The sequence below is a fragment of the Nelusetta ayraudi genome, unplaced genomic scaffold (assembly GCF_046127955.1).
Source record: "Nelusetta ayraudi isolate G7.1 ecotype Tasmania unplaced genomic scaffold, CSIRO-AGI_Nayr_v1 ptg000017l, whole genome shotgun sequence".
Taxonomy (NCBI): domain Eukaryota; kingdom Metazoa; phylum Chordata; class Actinopteri; order Tetraodontiformes; family Monacanthidae; genus Nelusetta; species Nelusetta ayraudi.
In genome coordinates this window covers 3,145,001-3,164,098 of record NW_027466067.1, presented here as the reverse complement: position 1 = coordinate 3,164,098, position 19,098 = coordinate 3,145,001, and the positions used below count along the sequence as shown (strand labels likewise).

The window sequence follows — 19,098 nt, the reverse complement described above, 5'->3', positions numbered from 1 at the left end:
CTAGAGAGACAGACACATCATGGAGTATTTCGTTATACAGTATCAAACACATTTTTTATAGTTGTTTGTGCTTTTTTAACAAGTTATTTTTTAAACATGGATATGATGTTGGTTGGTTGCCCCACCACATTATGATCTAATTGAGTGGAAACTCCTCTCAACAGATATTTAAAGTTGGAATATAGACGAGTTTTTCTTTGCCTGTGGACCTCAGAGTGCTTTCCAAGTCCAATGTTGAGTTCACTATTTTATAATGGATACCGATGAGTAATCAGCAGTCTTGTCGTTCACAGCCATGTAGTTTTGTCGATAAAGCACAGATGGGTTAACCTCAGCTTAGCTGGCGAAAGCGGCAAAGTAAAACGAAAGTGCGGCGCATTTGTTGTAGAATCACATGAATATTGAGGAACAGGTTTGTTTGTTTTTGGTTTTGTTTTCCTCTTAGTCATAGAGATGAATTGTGCATCTGTGTGCGGTTATTTTTGGCTGTTCAGATCGCCACACAAATGAAGAACTGGGCCTGTCCGGGTTTAAGTCACACTGGTCCAAGGTCTCCGTGCCAGTGACTGTTTACACTGTAAGCAGGCTGTACTGACTGATTTGGCTTTTTTTTTTTTTCAAACTCTGTCAACTCTGACAACCACAGAATGGACGAACCCCAACTGTCTTGGACCCTTTTTAATCAAATCGGCTCTGACTCTGGGTTGAAAGCAACTGGTCCACACCCTCAGATATCATAAGCATTCATATGTATATATAAAAAAAAAAAAACAAAGCTGGATATAAAACTATTTCAGCAAATCCATGCTATTTGTGCACATAAGCAGTTTTTTCTTAAATTTAAAGTGGCAATACGTGATTTTTTTGTTTGTTTGTTTGTTTTTTGTTGGCCACGAGAAAGTGTGCACATGTGAAGAAGCTCGACACACTGACGTTAGGTAAAATTATGCTTAATGTTGTTGTTGCCATGTTGTGTTTCTTAGGGGACCGCTACCAGTGACACTCAATGCCGATTGCTTCCGCGACGTCCCGCGTCCAAAAACATGGTGTCATCCCGCTAATTTTAGTGGAACAGAGGCTTAATTGTAGTCATACAAAGGCAGTTAAAATAAAACTAAACCACTTGTGTATTTATGCTAGCTTGTGTCGGATGCAGGTCCGTCACTGATAGCGGTACCCTTGGAAACACAACATTGTACCAGTTCTAAAGGCGACCCTCCAGATTTAGGGTTGTATCCGTTACATACAGCATGATTTTAGCCAACATTAGTGCTCATTTGGAGAGCGCTACATGCTGTTTGCATGTGTTTTCTTGCAGTGCCTTTGCCCGCGCAGAGCAACTGTTCCTATGGCCAGAAGGAGGCATGGATTCACATGCACAGACCAGCTTTGTAAGCAGAAGGACACAAATCAACAGAGAGAAAGACAGAGATGTGACGCTCAGCCACAGGAGAAATAACATCACTAGAGCTTCACATACCAATTGTTGTCACCTTAAATCTGGTAATGATGAAAATCACATATTGCCCCTTTAAAAAAAAATCTTTACTTATAGGTTTCTTTGCAGTGCTGCAAGCTATATGCTCTGAAAAAAAAGAGTAGCAGAGTTCTCTCTGCTGCAGTCCTCTGTATTAAAGTGCTTTCATGCAGTGGGTTTAAGGCAACGGCTAGGACTACAAGTAATTCACCACTCACATTGTTTTTTCTCCACTACAGGTGTTTTACATGAAGTTTGGATCTGTCAGCTCGGAGCCGGACTGGCCCCGTCCTCTAGCTGCAGTAAGGGTTGCCCATTCGGCAGTAACAGACAGTTCTGAAGAGCCGACACTGGCAGAAGGCACAGTAATCGCAACACGTGCTGCCAGATGATTTGCAGCTTCCCCCCAGGGGAACGCAGTTGGCAGGAGGAGGAGGGCGTTTCTTTACACCAAATTTGTTCTGAGCAGAGAAAAAGACGGAGAGATCAAGCAGTTATGACCCATGACATTGTACGTGAGCAGTCTGATAGCTGCTGCTGCTGCAAGGACGCAAATTACCAGACATTGCAAATGTAATGTCTATTGTAGTGTCTCCCTCATTAAGGCTAATAAATTGGCTTTACTTTACATATTGCATTGCTCTTTGTTTTTACAATCTTCCATGTCTGCGAAGCACAAACTCCACCTTGGTAGTCGTCCCTTGGACTTGCCTGCCAGAGGTTTAAAATGAGGTGTGGACTGGTCGGCAGGAGAAGCAGCGCATTATTGGATGATTGCAACTGTGAAACGTCACCTTAGTCATTCATTAGGGTTAACGACGTGACAGCAACACGAACAAGCGTGCTGCTGTCCTAAACGACAAATCTGGTGAAGTTCTGTCCCAAATTTGGGGAGTCGTGTTAAAACTTGCTGGGAAGTCGAGTGCAAAGTGTTTTTGAGGTAAATGTGCCTTAACAACAGCGGGCATTTAATGTTTTACCGTAATGTTTCTCTGATCACAGCACAGACAAGTACCTTTCTTTGCCTCTTGGCTTTCCTCGGAGTCTTGGGCAGCTCTGGAAGAGAAGATCACAAAGGAAAGCATCTCTGAAATTTTTACAGCAGAGGAGTAAATGTGTAAATGAGTAAAATTTGTATTTTTTTCATGAAAACTGTTTAAAATAGTTTATTAAGGTTAATTGTGTTTTTATTACCAGTTAAAACCTGTTTATCATTTACATTGTGGTGATTCATTTTATTAAGTCACATGACTGTGGTCTTTGTTTAAATTTTGGAAAGTATATGGATAGAGAATAGAGAATTTATTTATTAATGTCAAGACGCTATCAGTATTATCACCAGAGTAAAGGACGTTTGAGGCAATTACAGACGTGATACGGCATTACCATGTTTTTAAAAAAAAAAAAAAAAAAAATTCTCCCCAAAAATTTTGACGTGAATTTTATTGAAATATTTCCCCTGGACCTTCGTTCTCTTACCCACTATAATGACAGGTGGTGGGATTATGGCAAGGTTCTGAGAGAGTGCAACAACTCGATTGTTGGAGAGCTTCTCTTCAGGGATCATGTGGGCGGAACCCAGCACGGACTCTGTCACCACCAGGACGAAGCAGCTCAGCAAGAGGAAACCTTGCATCTTTCTCTGAAACAACATCACAGAGAGAAAAGAACACACAGTGAGTGGACGGTTAGTTTTGGATCTTGGCAAGAATCAAGTATCCGTTCCTTTGGCTTTGATCACTTCAGCGTTTTCACCGCAGTCAATCAGCTGCCATTTGACATTGACAAATTAAGGATGCATCTCTAATCATTTTCCAACTTCTGGATTCATAAATCAATAGACAATCAAACATTATTATTTATTACAACAATAGTAAGTATGCTGCTTTGCATGCTATCCATTTACCACATTAATTGCAATTTAGGCCACCTGCAGCGAATTATAGTTGCAAACAACATAAACAGTCATAACGCAACGGTTTTCATCAGCCGCTTCAAAAGGTTTTGATATATGAATGTTGGGCTATAGTCTGGTGTCACCACTTGGGAGCAATCTGATTAGTTTGAGGAGGATTTCCTGTGAGTGAATTGCCAACATTTGATTATTATTACTATTTTTCAACCTGTACCTCAGCAGATTCATCTAAGCCCTCGCCGACTGTGTGGAGTTAGTCGTTCTGTGGCGCACTGCCAACCCTGTTAGCAAAGAATTCAGAGTGACGTCTCAGTGTTGTCGTTTTTTGTTTGTTTGTTTGTTTGTTTGTTTGTTTGTCTGTTTGTTTGTTTGTTTCTGTGTTAATACACAGACGTGTGAGTTTTGTTTTAAAAAATGTAATAAGTTCCACATGTATCTCTCGAAATATGTGATGCACATTGTCTGTTGATTTTCTTGACACTGGCTGTGTCAGCACTGAAGTCATTAGCGTTGCTGTCAGCAGGTTGCCTCCACAACGAGTTGACGCAGATCTAGAGCAGATAAGGGAAAAAGTCTGGTTCTCACCACGATCTGCTTTTAGGTCTTTACAGAAATATGAACAAGGACTGTGTACTTGTTGCAAAGCAGAATGTACATTTTCACATCAGTTCTCCCCACATCTGCTCTGTACCTAAATTCAGCTTGCACAATTGAAGGTGTTTCCACTCTAATCAAAATTCATACCTTTAGTTTCTGTTTTGCTAAATTGTTCAATAAAGACTAAACATTGCGTTTAACATAGTGGCACCGCTTAACTTTAACCATCACCAGAACCAAAAGCAGGAACATTTAGGTTGACAGAAACATAAATGTAAACCAATCCTTGTGTCAAACCAAAGCAAAATGCCATTAGTGAGTCCAGGACAAGTCACGCAAGCAGTTGGACAGAAAAGGGAGAATTTGAAGCCTCATCCTCAGGCACTACCTGCAATCAGCGTCCTGTAACAACTGTAGCACTGTGAACACAACTGCTGAATGATTCCCAGAGGAGTCTGATGGCAAACCGATAACTATAATCAACCACTGATAGCTTCCCCTCTTTCATCCCATCTAAAGCAGCAATGAGCGTGGAGGTAAAGGAAATCTAGAGATTGAGCTTTGAAGGCTGTGCCTTGCTGATTCACATCAATGCTGCATAGTGCTGTGACGTCTTAGCCAAAGAACAAATCCAGATTTTCTGTATGGTGGAGCCCAGAGAACAGATGCATGACTGCCTCTCACCACCCACACACTGAAAAATTCAGGATAAGCCTTGAGCTTGAAGGGAGAATAACATTCTCTTTTTTCTTTTCCTTCTAAACCAACATGGCCCAAACTCTGAAGCCCTAATCCCAGTTCTCTTTTCTTAACCCCTTGCCCTTTCAGCCGCCTGCTGGCTCTTGGCACTGAGTCACGAGGGTTAGTGGTAGAAATCACCCACTGAGGATTGGAACACCACTTCTTGAACACATTACATCATGAGTAGCCTTTACGTTAGCTGTGCTTGCAATGGAGATGCAATGTGTTGTCTCCAGCTGTCGTTAGCCAACTTGTGCTTGATGAAGGCCTGCTTTCATCATACACCAGTATGTGGTATAAGACGAGATGGAAGTCCCACTTAAATTCACTACATACACTGCTCAAAAAAGGTCAAGGAAACACGTAGTCATCACAGTGGAACCCCAAGTCAACCCCGATGAAGGTATGGTTTTGTTGTTTTGAAACGTCACCTTTTCAAAATAAAAAACACTGCATGACTAATTGAAAAAAACAAAACAATGTTTTAATATTCACCAGGATTGTTTTTTTCTTGGGGTTAGGGACCAATGCCCCAAGAAAGTCTTTATTTCTTTCCCTTTAGATCAGGGGAACTCCCAAACGACGGGCCGCATGTTCCCCCACCCACTCCAATCGACGAAAAATCCGCTGGTAAAGACAACCCCCCCACAGGCAGAATCTCCCGTGGACAAGGTCCAAAGATCAGTCAAAACTTGAGGACTAATGTGAAAATGACCCATTAATGCATTAATTAAGTGCTCCATGAGTCTTGCTTACCCCATTCAACTCCACTTAACTCCACTTCCAGGCGCTGCAGCAGGAAATAATATCCACATGTTCATCCCAGTGTTGGGTCCAACTATCAACAACACCCAATTTATAACAGGGAAGAGTTCCTTTGTCCCTCAAAGATGTCAGTGGTTGGGTTTATAATCTATTAGGTGTCACTTGGCCGCTCAAATGGAATGCACAAATCAAAGCTGTAATTACCATTCATTGTTTTGGAGTTAACCCACATTCAGGCTAATTTAACCCACATTCAGGCAAATTATATCTTTATATATTATTAATTATATATTATATATCTTGGGAATGTTCACACAGATTGTTTGCAATTGTTTTACTTTGCTTATGCACAAAATCCAGATGGGCGACAGGAAGTAATAACAGCCATATAAAAAAAACAAACAGCTGGCAGACATTGAGGAAAGTTGATGAGCTAGGAGACATTATAAGAGTAGAATATAAACAGAATCAGTACACATGTCGGCCATTAAGTGGAAGACTTCAGTCTACAAACTAAACGTCCCTTAAAGCACAACAGCAGCCATGAAGGGAGACCATGAAGCTCAACTCAGCGGGTGTTTTTAGATTCTCAGAGAAACAAGTGGTGATCATTTTATCAGTTTGATGTTCTGTTGTTGTTGTTGTTGTTTTGTTTTTTTTACCTGAGCTCTGTGATATAATTTTAATCATTTTTCTATGTTGGTCGTAACTTTTCTTAGGAGGTATCTGGCCAGGATATCCCTTTAAAAAAGATCTTGTAATCGAAGTGCGGCTTTTGTGGTTAATAAAACATTTAGGAAGTGGCAAACCAGATGCCTTGATGAGATGTTTTCACCCGCAAGGCTTGTATTGTTCAGGCATGGAGTCATAAGGTCTACTGAAGGAAGCGAGCAAACAAACTGAAAGAAAATGTTTGTAATACTGTGTAATTTCTGTTGAACTAATAATTAAGATGTTATTCATTTGTTATTCTTGACTGGATTAGTAGCTGCCTTTGTCCTGGACTGGGAGCCTAAACTCTGAAATGAGCCGATAGAATATCAGAAATATCCAAATATCTACAGAATCAACAGCGGGGGGGGGGGGGGGACGATCCTCTGACACATCATTTGGCTCTTGTGCGTTTGTTCCGCTTTAAAGTTATCCATACTCAACACCACACTTTTCATATTTATTGTTGTTTTTTGAGCCCTACCAGATCACCTGAAGCCCACTTCACTCTGCACTAAGAGGATCAAGATGTTCCTTTATCCAATGACTTAGAAAAAAAAAATAAAGCTGGAATGAGGTGGGAAGGGATTAGAGACTGTTGGGTCTTTTTCATAACATTTAGCTCAGTTGCCTGAAAAAAATTGACTCTTGGGCGTCTTTGATCCCTCATTCTAGACCTCAGTTGTGGTCTTAAAAGAGATAGGACAACAGATAAAAAATAAGGAGGAAATGAATTTTCCTTTGGACTCACTAGGGAAGACAGTTCTTCGAGGGGGGGAATCCAGAGGAATCTCGGGGGAAAGCCAGTGTTTTCTGGTGTCAACGGGATTCAGCTGCCTCCAGTGCTGACCCTGGCATATCACAGGGCCATTGTCTCCTAGAGAAGATAACGAAGCCGCGCAGTCGGCGTAAACGCCAGGGGCGTTTCATTGACCACAAAGCTTTTTAATACTCCACTTTTTAATCCTCCGCGTAACTGACAATTCCACTACTGAACAGTGCAAAATTCTTCAGCGCAGCCAAGGGACCTGTTGGCTGGTTTACTGACTGTTGTTGATCGTCTGGAATGTTAGTCAGAAAGTAATGCAATTCAGTGTGCCGATGATGGAGACTTTTAAAAGAGGGTTAAAATTGATCAATTTGAGGTCTATTTACATTTGTACGTCTATTACAGTGACATAGTCGTTCAAATTGAGCTTTTGATGAGAATAGAATAAACCAACGACATGTATTCTGCACCGTAACACGACTCCCAGTCCTCTCTCAGGATTTACACAGCGTTGCCTTATCTGTAATATCAACATGAGATATATGTCTTGTTTGAAAGACAGGAGTTGATTAGCCACCAGTGAATGTGAAACTTGAAAGTACAAAAATCTGGTGCCGTATTACAACAACAGAACAGTGTCAACGACCAGTGAAGACGTGAAGATGGTGACAATTAATAAAAGGCGCACATCTTCTCCTCTCCGTTCCCCTGGCACTGAACAGAGGTTGCTGTAGCATTTGCTTCCAGGCACCACTGAGCACTTCTGTATTCCATGATTTAGATGCCGTCTAGTGCAAATGTCTGGCAAACTGATGTCATGTCAAACGGCTGTCTGTTGGAGACCCTGGTGATCCAAAGAGTGATAATTAATTACACAAGTCATTGAGTTTGGCTCTGTCATTCATCTTACAGCCCAACCCAAGTGACAGAATCTCAAGGCCACAGGGAAACATGTCAAGTTTTCAAATAAAGACAATCTTTTCCTCCACTTCAGGATACCTCTTTTTACATGTACACATGGAACTTAGGTCAACTTTAGGAGAAAACAATTACAGTTGTGGACAGAACAGGCTATCGACCGATGGAATGTGTGAACAGGACCAAGAATGTGTCATTGTGTCCTTAGGTGCAGAGAACCTTGAGCTGACCTGTGAAGCAGCTCACCTTCCACTACTAACCCTCCTTTAGACAGACCCAAAGAGTAAAAGTTAAAAGGCGTTCATCATGTCTTTCTTTTAATCATAAACATTTATTTTAGTCAGACATGGGTTCAGTGAGATGCCTTCTAGATTTCAACAGTGCTTGTGTTTGTTTTCCTCCTCATATTCCCAGTCGTCGTGTCTGACACATCACTGCGGCTGTCAGTTGACGAAGGAGGAATTCACCTCCGAAACTGTCAAGGTAAATAACATCTGACTCAACCATTGTCTGACGAAACGTTTATTGCCGAATTAAAGCTGAGTGCAGAGGACGTACAATCCAAACAATTTGTTTTATATTCAGTAGCTTTGGATGGGAAAAAAGAGAAAAGAGACCGAGATCTCAGTCAGGTCTCCCAGCAGCAGTGGCTGCTCTCTCTCTGATCCCCATTTATTAGCCAACGGCTAAGATGGTGTATTATGTGTTTGTTTGTTTTTTCCTGCTTAGTGCAGGTTGTTGACGAACGCATATGTAATTTTTTAAGGTTGGCTAGTGTTAAGGATGTGGGAGTGAATGATTCGGTGTATGTGAAAATATGCTTATATAGAGGGATTTGTAATTGGTCACAGTAGCTTCAGCGTTGACCTATTTGTTCTTTTTTTCCTTTTTGCTATTAGTAATTTAAGATGTGCCATGGTCAGACGCTCATCCCCATTCCCCTCTTGAAATTTGTTCCACCGAATCAACTTTTCCCGCTGCAGCTGCCAGAGAGTAAAAAGACTTTGGTCATTAATACTAATCTAACCAAATCCCTAAAAAGGGTAAAAGTTCAGACAAACTCTGTTGTGGAATCTATTGTGACTGTTACGATGTTGAGTAAAGTCACGTTGTCCTAATGAAACAGGAAACAGCAACTAAAAACACACGCACAGGGGCTGGCACATTTCATAGACACTTTTGGTGGAGTTCTTTTGAAAGCTTTGAAAGCATTGCGCAGGAATGTCACACACATTGTATTTGTAAAATAGCAACTCCATTCAACATGATACATCTTCTTTCTTTTTTTTCCCCATTGTCCGGTCTGGCCATAATGACAAGCAGAATTGTCTCTGAATGTCTCTGATGGCTGACAGATTATGTTCTCAGAGGTAGATCATGAGAGTGTGAGCCACACGGGTCGTTTCAGGAGCTACCTCTTGAGTGGTTTTATTATATTCTTGTGGAAAGGTGACATTCTGGCCATGACCGGACTGAGGGAGGGATAGGGGGGGTGAGAAGAAAGTAGAAAGAGGAAATGAGTGAGGGGGGCCAGAGGGGGGTGGGGGAGGGGGGGGGGTGATGAGAGGGATAGAGAGAGAGGAATAGAGGAGGCAGCTGGCAACAATATACAGTAGATAGTAAATTTGCACAGCTAATTGTCCGATACTGGGCTTATTCAAATAATAAACTGAACATATATATATATATATATATATATATATATATATATATATACATATATGTACGTATACATATATATATACATGTGTGTATATATATATATATATATATATATATGTACGTATACATATATATATACATGTGTGTATATATATATGTATATATATATATATATACGTATACATATATATATATATACATATATATATATATATATATATATATATATATATATACATATATATATATATATACATGTGTGTATATATATATATATATATATATATATATATATATATATGTGTATATATACATATATATATATGTGTATATATATATATATATATATATATATATACATATACATGTGTACATATATATATATATATATATGTATATATATATATATATGTATATATATAAATATATATGTATATATACACATATATATATATATATATATATATATATATATATATATATATTTATATATAAATATATATATATATATATATATATATATATATATATATATATATATATATATATATATATATATATATATATATATATGCCCCCCCCCCCCCACGGGCCCAGTATGGCGCATCAACCGCCCCCCTCCACCCCCAGACGCCCCCACCGCCCCGGGACCCCCCGACGACAGGGGACAGCCCCCCAACCACCCCCGGCCCCCAAGCAAAAGTCCCGCCTGGTTCACCCAAAAAAAAAATTAAGAGAGGTGGAATTGAAAAATAAATGAACAAACACCGCAGTGCCTCTAAAAACACACGCTCAGGGGCTGGGACATTTGATAGACACTCTTGGTGGAGTTCCACTTTCAGCATTATAATGTTCCTTTGAAAGCTTTGAAAGCATTGTGCAGGAATGCCACACACATTGTATTTGTAAAATAGCAACTCCATTCAACATAATACATCTTCTCCGCGCCGTCTGGTTTGACTTTAGAGCACTGCCCGAGAGCTGGAGTGGCTGTTTTTAATGGAGTTTTGGAGACCAGGCCCCGGCGTCTTGATCCGCTAGAGAAGCACAACGAGTTAATGAGATAAAATGATTAGCCAGAGCACAACTGAGGAGTAACTACAGCATGCAGTGGTTATTTTTAGAGTAAGTTTTATTAACCAATTGGCGTGAGCTGCAAATCACAAGTGATGACTGGGAAGGTCATTTCTGAATGGTCGTTAACAGTGTGCGAAATACCCGTCAGTATTTGGCAATCCACCTGATTGTTACCAATACCAATCTAAATGTTCTTAACATGCAGAAGGCCTATAATAACCTTACAATATCTCGTGGATGCCACTTCATAGCTATATGGCATCAGAGCTAGTAATGTCACCTTTTATATTTATTCTTCTGTGAGGTGTAAACCAGGTCCATTTTTCCTTATGTGAACATTCTTAAAAATAGAACATATTGGACAGGGTGATTTTAAGAGCATTTTAATGACCATTAGTGACTATGTATATATATATATATATATATATATATATATATCAAACAAAACAAACAACAAGCGGAAAAAAAATAATTTTACTTACAAGATAACTAACAAATTGTCTCTCAGCCGAAGCACGATTTAGAAGAGCGGGGGAAAACAAAATGGATGGATTTTATTATCATTATTATTATTATCATTATTATTATTATTATTATTATTATTATCATTATTGGACTGAGCCTGGTGTACAGTTATATGAGGTTTTTCTCTTTGATTTTAGTTCCACCCATTAGTCTAAGCGTGATTGGACAATTTGCCCCTCAGTCTCCAAATCAAAACACATAGCTTGGCCTTCCCCCACATTCATGAAGTCCTAAACATTTCATAAAGATGACCATTCTGATTGGATAATATTATTTCACTGCTAATGTGAACTTGACAGTTGACAGTAGATGAGGGAAATGCATTAAAAGTGTTTGTATGAAATTAAATGAAATGGAGATTTCAAAATAATAACTTTTTTTTTTAATTCTTAGCAGCAACAGACATGCAGCTGGGCAAACTGCAACTGTAAACTGCACATGTCTTGGTTGTTGGCCATCCACTGACAGATATTAAGGTTAAGACATTTCTGTTTATGGGCTACTTTTATGTTAATAATCCAAATCTCATCACAAAGCTAATTCTGGTGTCAAATTTAATCAAGAAAAAAACAAAACAAAACTGGGCAAATACAATTTTCTACAAAGTGTTTTTTTTTTTTTTTTTTTTTGTCATTGTAAAAAGAGGCTTATTTGAAGAAATGATATTTACCAGTAAACTGCAACCACAAAGTAACTGTCCAAGCGTGTAACCTAAAGCCCACTACAAAATGGGATTGAGCTTGTTTCTCTTATAAACAAAGCACTATGGATTGAAAATATGACAACTCCAATTCAAAAGAAGCAGATTCAGCCAATTTGATTCGTTTTGACGCAATTGTGTCCATAGAACTCAACAGTGACTCAACTGTTATAAAGGATGTATGACCTCTACTCTATATTCTATAATTCTTGCGTGTGGAGTTTGTGTGTATGTGTGTGTGTACATACATTCATATATGTGTGTGTGTGTAAATATATGAAAGAGAGAGAGACACGTATGTATGTATTCCCAGCAGCTGTGGGTTTCAACTGAAACGGAGGAGCAGGTGAAATGGCCGATGGCAAAGGGGCAGAGAGCAGCTCTAGGTGCAGATCCTGTCTCATTTGATTTTCCTAAGAAATGCTGTTGTGCTTCTTTTTTTAAGGCGGCGCTAGCCGTGGCCTCCTTGCACTACCAGCCGTGTAGCCTCGAGCGGAGAGCGGTTAGATTTGCACATTACTGTAACGGTGTGCGTTGACAAGTGCGAGGCAAAAGCAAGGCGACCCGGCTCTTGCTGTGGCCAAAAGTGAAGTTTACACAAGGTTTTACTGCATTAGCCACATACGAGTTTGCGCCCGGGGGCCACGTTGTAGAGGTTCTGAACGGCGGGGCGCACAGACACGTGTTGGGTTGGGACAAAGTTGGTTACTTTCCATCTGTGGTGTTGAGCAGTGAGGGTTTACGCTTAACTTTCTGTGTCTTTGAGTGATTCGATACTTCTGGACTAATCCAAAATTTCTGTTCCAGGCCACATATCAGTCTACATCAGTGAGTGTGAGGGACGGACTGCTCCAGAGGCCACTGCAGCAGCATATGATTCTGGTTATTCACAGGGATGAATGAGGGGACACGACGTGGAGGACGATGTGGGGGAGCCAACGGTGCTTAGTGCAACATGTAAGTGGAGGGACTCTGAAGGGGCGGGTCACTGGGACTAATTCCTTCCAACTCAAGCAAAACAAGGAAGTCAAAGGCAAAAGGCGTGCAGAGTTTTGCAAAAATCTGGATTTTCGTAGAGGTGAAGGCGAAGACAGCTGCAATATTTCTCCCTGTCAGCAGCTAGAAAGTAGCAAGTGATGCATTTTGACCCGGCCAGGTTTTTCAGCTGCACTGTAAGATGGCTGCGTGCAAGTGATGTCACCGTGCAAGAAGGAACATCAAGAGACGGCGCAACATTTGATTTATGCATGTTTCACTCCATATTGCAGGATTCAGATGAATCAAAACTTGGAAATTGTCCCAGTGCTTTTCAAGCTGTTTGATGGCCTGGTTCCTATCACTGCCTGGAGATGAATTGATTGAAAAGGGGTAGCGCACATGCACACAGGTCTGGGATGGGGATACTTTCCAGACAGCTTAAACCAAAAGAGGCTACTGGTTGCTTCTTCAGCGTTTGCACAGCTTCTACCATGAAATGAGAAGAAAGCAGCGCTGCAGGCGCATTTTTCAAAAAGTCAAGATTCTTTCAGGAAAATTTTATCTGAAGCTTTTAAACCAAGTATCACAAATAACAAGAAATCTAAGTGCCACCAATATAACCAATATAGCCAACATAAACCGGCCTGAGAACTCTCAAAGGCAGGCATGTTATCATTATTATTATTATTCTTATTCTTATCATTCAATCATTCATTCATTCATTCATTCATCCATCCATCCATCCATCCATCCATCCAATCACTAATTAGCCTAATGTGCATGTCCTTGGACTGTGGCAGGACAGAGTACCTGCAGAGAAGCCACTCAGTGACGGGGAAAACAAACTGCACCCACAATGAGCCAGAGAATCAAACCCGCAACCTTCTTGCTGTGAGTCAACATTTCTACCACTGCACTCAGTGTCTTGTCCTTTCACTGAACAGTGTGTGTTGTTTTATTCTCTCACTCTCTCTCTCTGTCTCTCTCTCTCTCTCTCTCTCACACACACACACACACACACACACACACGTTCATCTTTCTATCTGTGTGGGGACTTCCTGTATTTTTCTAGCTTTAACCACAATATTCCTGAACCCAACTTTAAATAAGCCTTAATTCTCAACCCGTCACTAACTTGAAGCCTTCAAAATGCTCTTATTTTTTTTATTGAAGGTCCTCACTATGCTCATTGTGCTGGTTAAAAGAAGAAGAAATGTTTGTTTAGTTAGGTCTTTTTCAGAATTAATCAGAACAATGAGACGACGAGAGACACGGTGCCAATTCAATCTGCTTCAAAGCTTTTTTCCCTTTATAAAATGTCCAACAATTTAACTCTTGCCTTTGCTTTCATGTCATCGTTATTCATCATCATTAGTTGGTAGCTGTCATATATTTCTGACAATCCCCAGTGTTTATAATGCTTTTAAAAAAATTAAGCAATTATATAAACAAATTATATAATAAATAACAGTAAATTAAAAACCACACAATCTTACTAAATCAGGAAGTTGTTCTGCAGAACAGCCAATGTAAATTTGTATGTTTTTGTCAATTCAAATGTGTGTGTGTGTGTGTGTGTGTGTGTGTGTGTGTGTGTGTGTTTGATCTTTCCAGAGACAACATGTAGCCCATCTGCCCATGCATCAGTGACTATTTCAACCCCTCACCCTAAAACACTGGGAAACACTGCTCAGCTACAGAGCAACAAAAATGGAGCCACGTCAGTACACAAACACACGTTTATCTCCGGCCAAAGCCGGAGATGCCTGCTTTGAAATGCGTCTCCTTAATATATTTAGGTATCAATATAGTTTTAATAACTTTTAATAAAAGTAAATAAATAGGCCGTGTTGTACTCAAAAAAAAATCTCAAAATTTCCCGTCATCAAAACAATCTTGCATTAAATAATAATGAATCTGTCCTTTCTCTCAGATTGTATGTCAAGTCTCAGAAACTGAGGTGAAATACAGAGGTATAGATCATTTAAGTGCCCCAGCAGTCTAAAATAAACTCAGTGTTTTTTTGATCCTTCTAGAATTCTTCAATTAAATTGTTCCTGTGGGAACACACCTTTTATTTTCTTTGCTTTAAAAAAAAAAAAGAAAGAAAGAAAAAAACAAACAATCCAATTAACTAGATAACACACATTTTGGGACATATATTGATTTCCTTGCAACTGCATTGGAAAGTGGCAGAGACCAGTGATTGGTCAACCTCCACGCTGACAGGACTGCAGCATGGGTCCAGATGGGACGAGTTAGAGTCGGTGATAAAGTTCCTGTTTATCCAAGTCACACACACACTTTTGACTTTGACATCGCTGAATAGGTCGAAAGAAAAAAAATAAAGGCACTTTTTTTTTCATTTCTACATTCATTAAAAATTATATTAAGTCAAGCACTTGAAGACCCCTGCTTCCAACTAGCGTTTAATTACACACACACACATACACACACACAGACAGAGAGAGAGAGAGAGACACACACACACACACACACACACAGACACACACACACTCACACATACAGTATGAAAACAGTGTCTGTTCTTAATATCATTCTCTCTTGCTCAACCTCACACCACAACCCCTGATTTTTTTGGAGCATCCAACATTCGTGAGCAGCTTTTGCTCTACTGCCGAAGGGCAGGCGACGGCTGAAGACCTTCACAGTTTTACAGGCGGTGACAGATTCCAGTGTCAACAGTGTCGCTCGCTTTCAAGGAAAAGTCCGGCATGAGCCAAATTCCCTCTGCAACGGTCCCTGCAGGTTTTTAGCAAAATATGTTGGCTTTCTTTTAGCACACTGGAAAAAGTAAATTTTAATTGATGAGACTGTACATGAACCAAAGGTGCTCTAAAAGTGGGGAAGGGGGGATAAAAGGGTTGAGTCATAGCCCAACATACTTATGCTTTTACTTATACTTAAGAGGCTGAGTTACACTGATTTTCTAAAATGTTGGAATCCAATCGAGCACAAATGGAATAACACAGCAAACTTAGTCTGACATGTTGTACATACACACACACACACACGCACGCACGCACGCGCAAACACACACACACACGTAGAGAGATGATATGTTTAAAAAAGAAATAACACATTTAAAGCAGTTGCATTCATTTAATAAGATTACAAAAAATTATTATACATTATTATAGTATACTATAAAAAATTCTGTATACACGTTCATGCGTTTAAACATTTTTTTAATTCAACATTCTATGTTAAAAGGCTAAATAAAAACCTCAGCCAACTCATAAAAGTGAGAACTTTGCGTTTCAGTTTGTGGAACGTCAGACACGGTTCAAAGCTTCAGATTTTTGAACCGCAAAATGTGTACAGAAATGTACAGTGTTCATGATCACTTTTAAAGTCGGTCCAACACGGTGTGTTTTTAGCACAGATTTAACCCAATAAGTTATTTTCTATTTTAAATGTACATCACTGAACACAATGAATTAGCGGCATTAATAAGATAGTCGCGTAAATGCCATGACACATTTAATGATATGAATAATAATTACACAGAGTATTTACAATCCAATAAATAAGTGAAGTGAATCTAAAATGTAAAAACACAGCGAGGAAATATTTTGTGACAGAACTCATCGATTTAGCATTTGTTTAATGACTCCTGTCCACCACTGATCTCTGTCCGTGCAGGTAAACATAAATGATCCTCGTCATCAAAGTGTTTGGCAGTCATGGAGCCTCCATAAGTGACTCCTTAAGTGTACCATTTGATGTCCCCCTACAAGTTAAATACATAAAACACTGCCTTCTTCAGGTAAACATCATATAATGTCTGATATCCTTCATGCCGCGGCATTGACGAGGTGACGACGGCCGTTCCAAACAAAAAGCTGTTAGCGTTCAATCTCTTACGCGTTAGAAGGTAGTTGGATCACAATTGGTCCCTAAAAGAGAAAAATAGGAAGTTCCCTCAAGAGAAAGAAGAAAAAAGAAGCTTCTTCGTTTGATCTTAAATTAAGGCAACAGAAGAAGCACAAATCTCGCCCGCGTTGACACAGAAATGCTTTCCCCACGCAATTCTATAAAGACCACAAACAGTACAATAACATCCGAGAGCCGTCCCGCTTTCCGCATCTAGCAGCTGTGTGTCAGTGAGATGTCGCATTTGTTAGCCGTAGCCATCTGCTCACCGCACTGAGCCTGCGTTAGCGTTCGCCAGCACTGTGTGCATGAAGTCAGTTCGTACGATGCGGTAACTTTTCCTCGCAAATGAAAACTGATTTATCCCCAAAGCCAAAAGTACATTTTAAGCCCAAACTGTTTCCAATAGCTTAAAATAAACAAAACAAAGGAAGAGTCCAGCTGCAAGTCAGCCTGACGAAGAATCAAACTCACCACAGAACAAAAGCAGTTAAAAAAAGAGGAGGTAATGTGAAAGGAAATCCCCCCCCCCTCCCCCCCCCAAAAAAAAAAAAGTAACGGAAGAAATGCGACAATTGAACCACATGGCATGTCGTCGAACCACACATTTGCTAAAAAAAATAAAATAAAAAAGTAGTCAAGAGGGGGAAAAAAACATAAACTGCCAAAGCTACACTGTAAATCCTTCCGTACGTTACTCCCAGTCGAATTTTACTCACATCGTTACCGTAGGCAGGTACCTTTTTTAGGGCAAGTCGAAGTGTTGGTATTAGCTAATTCGCAGCAATCTTTATCTTCATGTGGCCGTTTCAGACTCGAGCGTCCGCGCTTGCACGGACGCTCGAGGCCAAGCGCCCACGCTTGCACGGACGCTCGAGTCCAAGTCAAGTAGCTAGCCGAAGACAACGCCGTCCACCGTAGCTAGCGCAGTCAAACTGTCAAAAGAATAAAGTCTTTAGAGCTGGAGATATCCACATGGATGCTGCGGCCTTTAAAACACAATAGCTGCTATTAAATGTAACAAGCTAGCAAGTTAGCACGCTCGTCTAGACAGACTGGCAAATCGTGAAACACACTAAACGGCTCTACGAGTGTGCTACTGATTTAGAGGGACATGGGAGGGGTTTTCAGTTCGCATCACGTGGACAAGTCTCGTACAACGGAGCAAGCTTGCGATTTGTCGGAGCAACTGGGTTGTGCTAATCGAAACTACGTTTTGGGGGGGTTTTTTGGAGCTCGTTGCCGTCAAGTAAGGATACTTAAGTCTTTAGGTCGCTAACCCGTAATTGAAGATTCATGACCTCGCGTTGTGAAGAAACCAGTTAGATAATCATTCTGGATAAGAATAACAAAATTTAATTTTCCTTAATATTAAATTTTAAAAATCTTAACTGCATATTTGATCTTAACAGAAACAAGTAGAGCCAGAGGCTTTTGTTTGTTTGTTTTGTTTGTTAATGTTGGTTTGCAAATTTGTCAGAAAGTTGCATCCGGTTCTCTGCGGCACATGTACATTCATATGCAGCGTTTCAGTACGAGAACCCGCCGAGAAGACACTCTATCCAAACTCCCCCTTCTGGAATCTGTAGCTCACAACTACAATAAATCTGAAAATTCTGAGGTTACGCATTTAACTGCACCATTCACTCATTTGGACTGGTTTAAATCAAAACAAATTTATAGGTAAATTACTCCAGGATTGTGTGTGTACAAATAGGCAAAATGAAATACCTGGGCAGAAATCTCTTCTGCATGTTTCTCTAGGAAAGTAATTTCTACCAGATACTGTGCTCCAGATTTTTCATTCTCCAGTTTCCCCTTTGGGGGCTTCTGTAGGATGCAGCTCGAATGTAATTGGAACATTTTGTTTCAACTTCACTGATGCCCCGCTGACGACATTGTTGATTAGCTGAACTAATTTCTGAGTGCTACCATGTGGTCAGTGGAGGTAGCACGAGGGGAGCCGCGTTGCCTCTGCGCCGCGCACAACCACAACCTGTAGCGTGGAGACATTTTACCGCTATCACATTCCAAAAACATATATAGCCAAGGAGAGCGAGGGTGGACGGTGGCTTACTGCGGTATCTATTTTTTCACATCAATACCAGTAAAAGACTCAGACCGCAACGTGGCATGCGGAGCAAAATTGGAGGCCAGTATTTTGCCTTCAGTTTCGCCCTCAATCTGGAGTAAACGCTGCATTGCTCAGGAGAGTTTTTCTTGCTGCCAGCGTGGTCAGAGTTAAACACAGCGTGTGTGTGTGTGTGTGTGTGTGTGTGTGTGTGTGTGTGTGTGTAGGAGAAGTTGCAAAACATTTCACACATTCGCAGCAACAACAAGCAGCATTGGGATGAAAATACATTTTT

General features: G+C 40.2%; 1 protein-coding gene across 1 annotated transcript in view; it reads right to left on the bottom strand.

Moving 5' to 3' along the window:
• Positions 1-1,177: 1,177 nt before the first annotated feature.
• Positions 1,178-19,098, bottom strand: part of asip1 (agouti signaling protein 1) — a 21,048-nt gene continuing 3,127 nt past the window's right edge. Inside the window, exons 2-4 of the mRNA XM_076024778.1 lie at positions 2,957-3,119; positions 2,493-2,533; positions 1,178-1,938 (exon numbers count right to left, since the gene is read on the bottom strand). Coding sequence (XP_075880893.1) covers positions 1,771-1,938; positions 2,493-2,533; positions 2,957-3,113 — 366 coding nt within the window. The 5' untranslated portion in view covers positions 3,114-3,119 and the 3' untranslated portion in view covers positions 1,178-1,770. The remainder of the gene's footprint in view (positions 1,939-2,492; positions 2,534-2,956; positions 3,120-19,098) is intronic.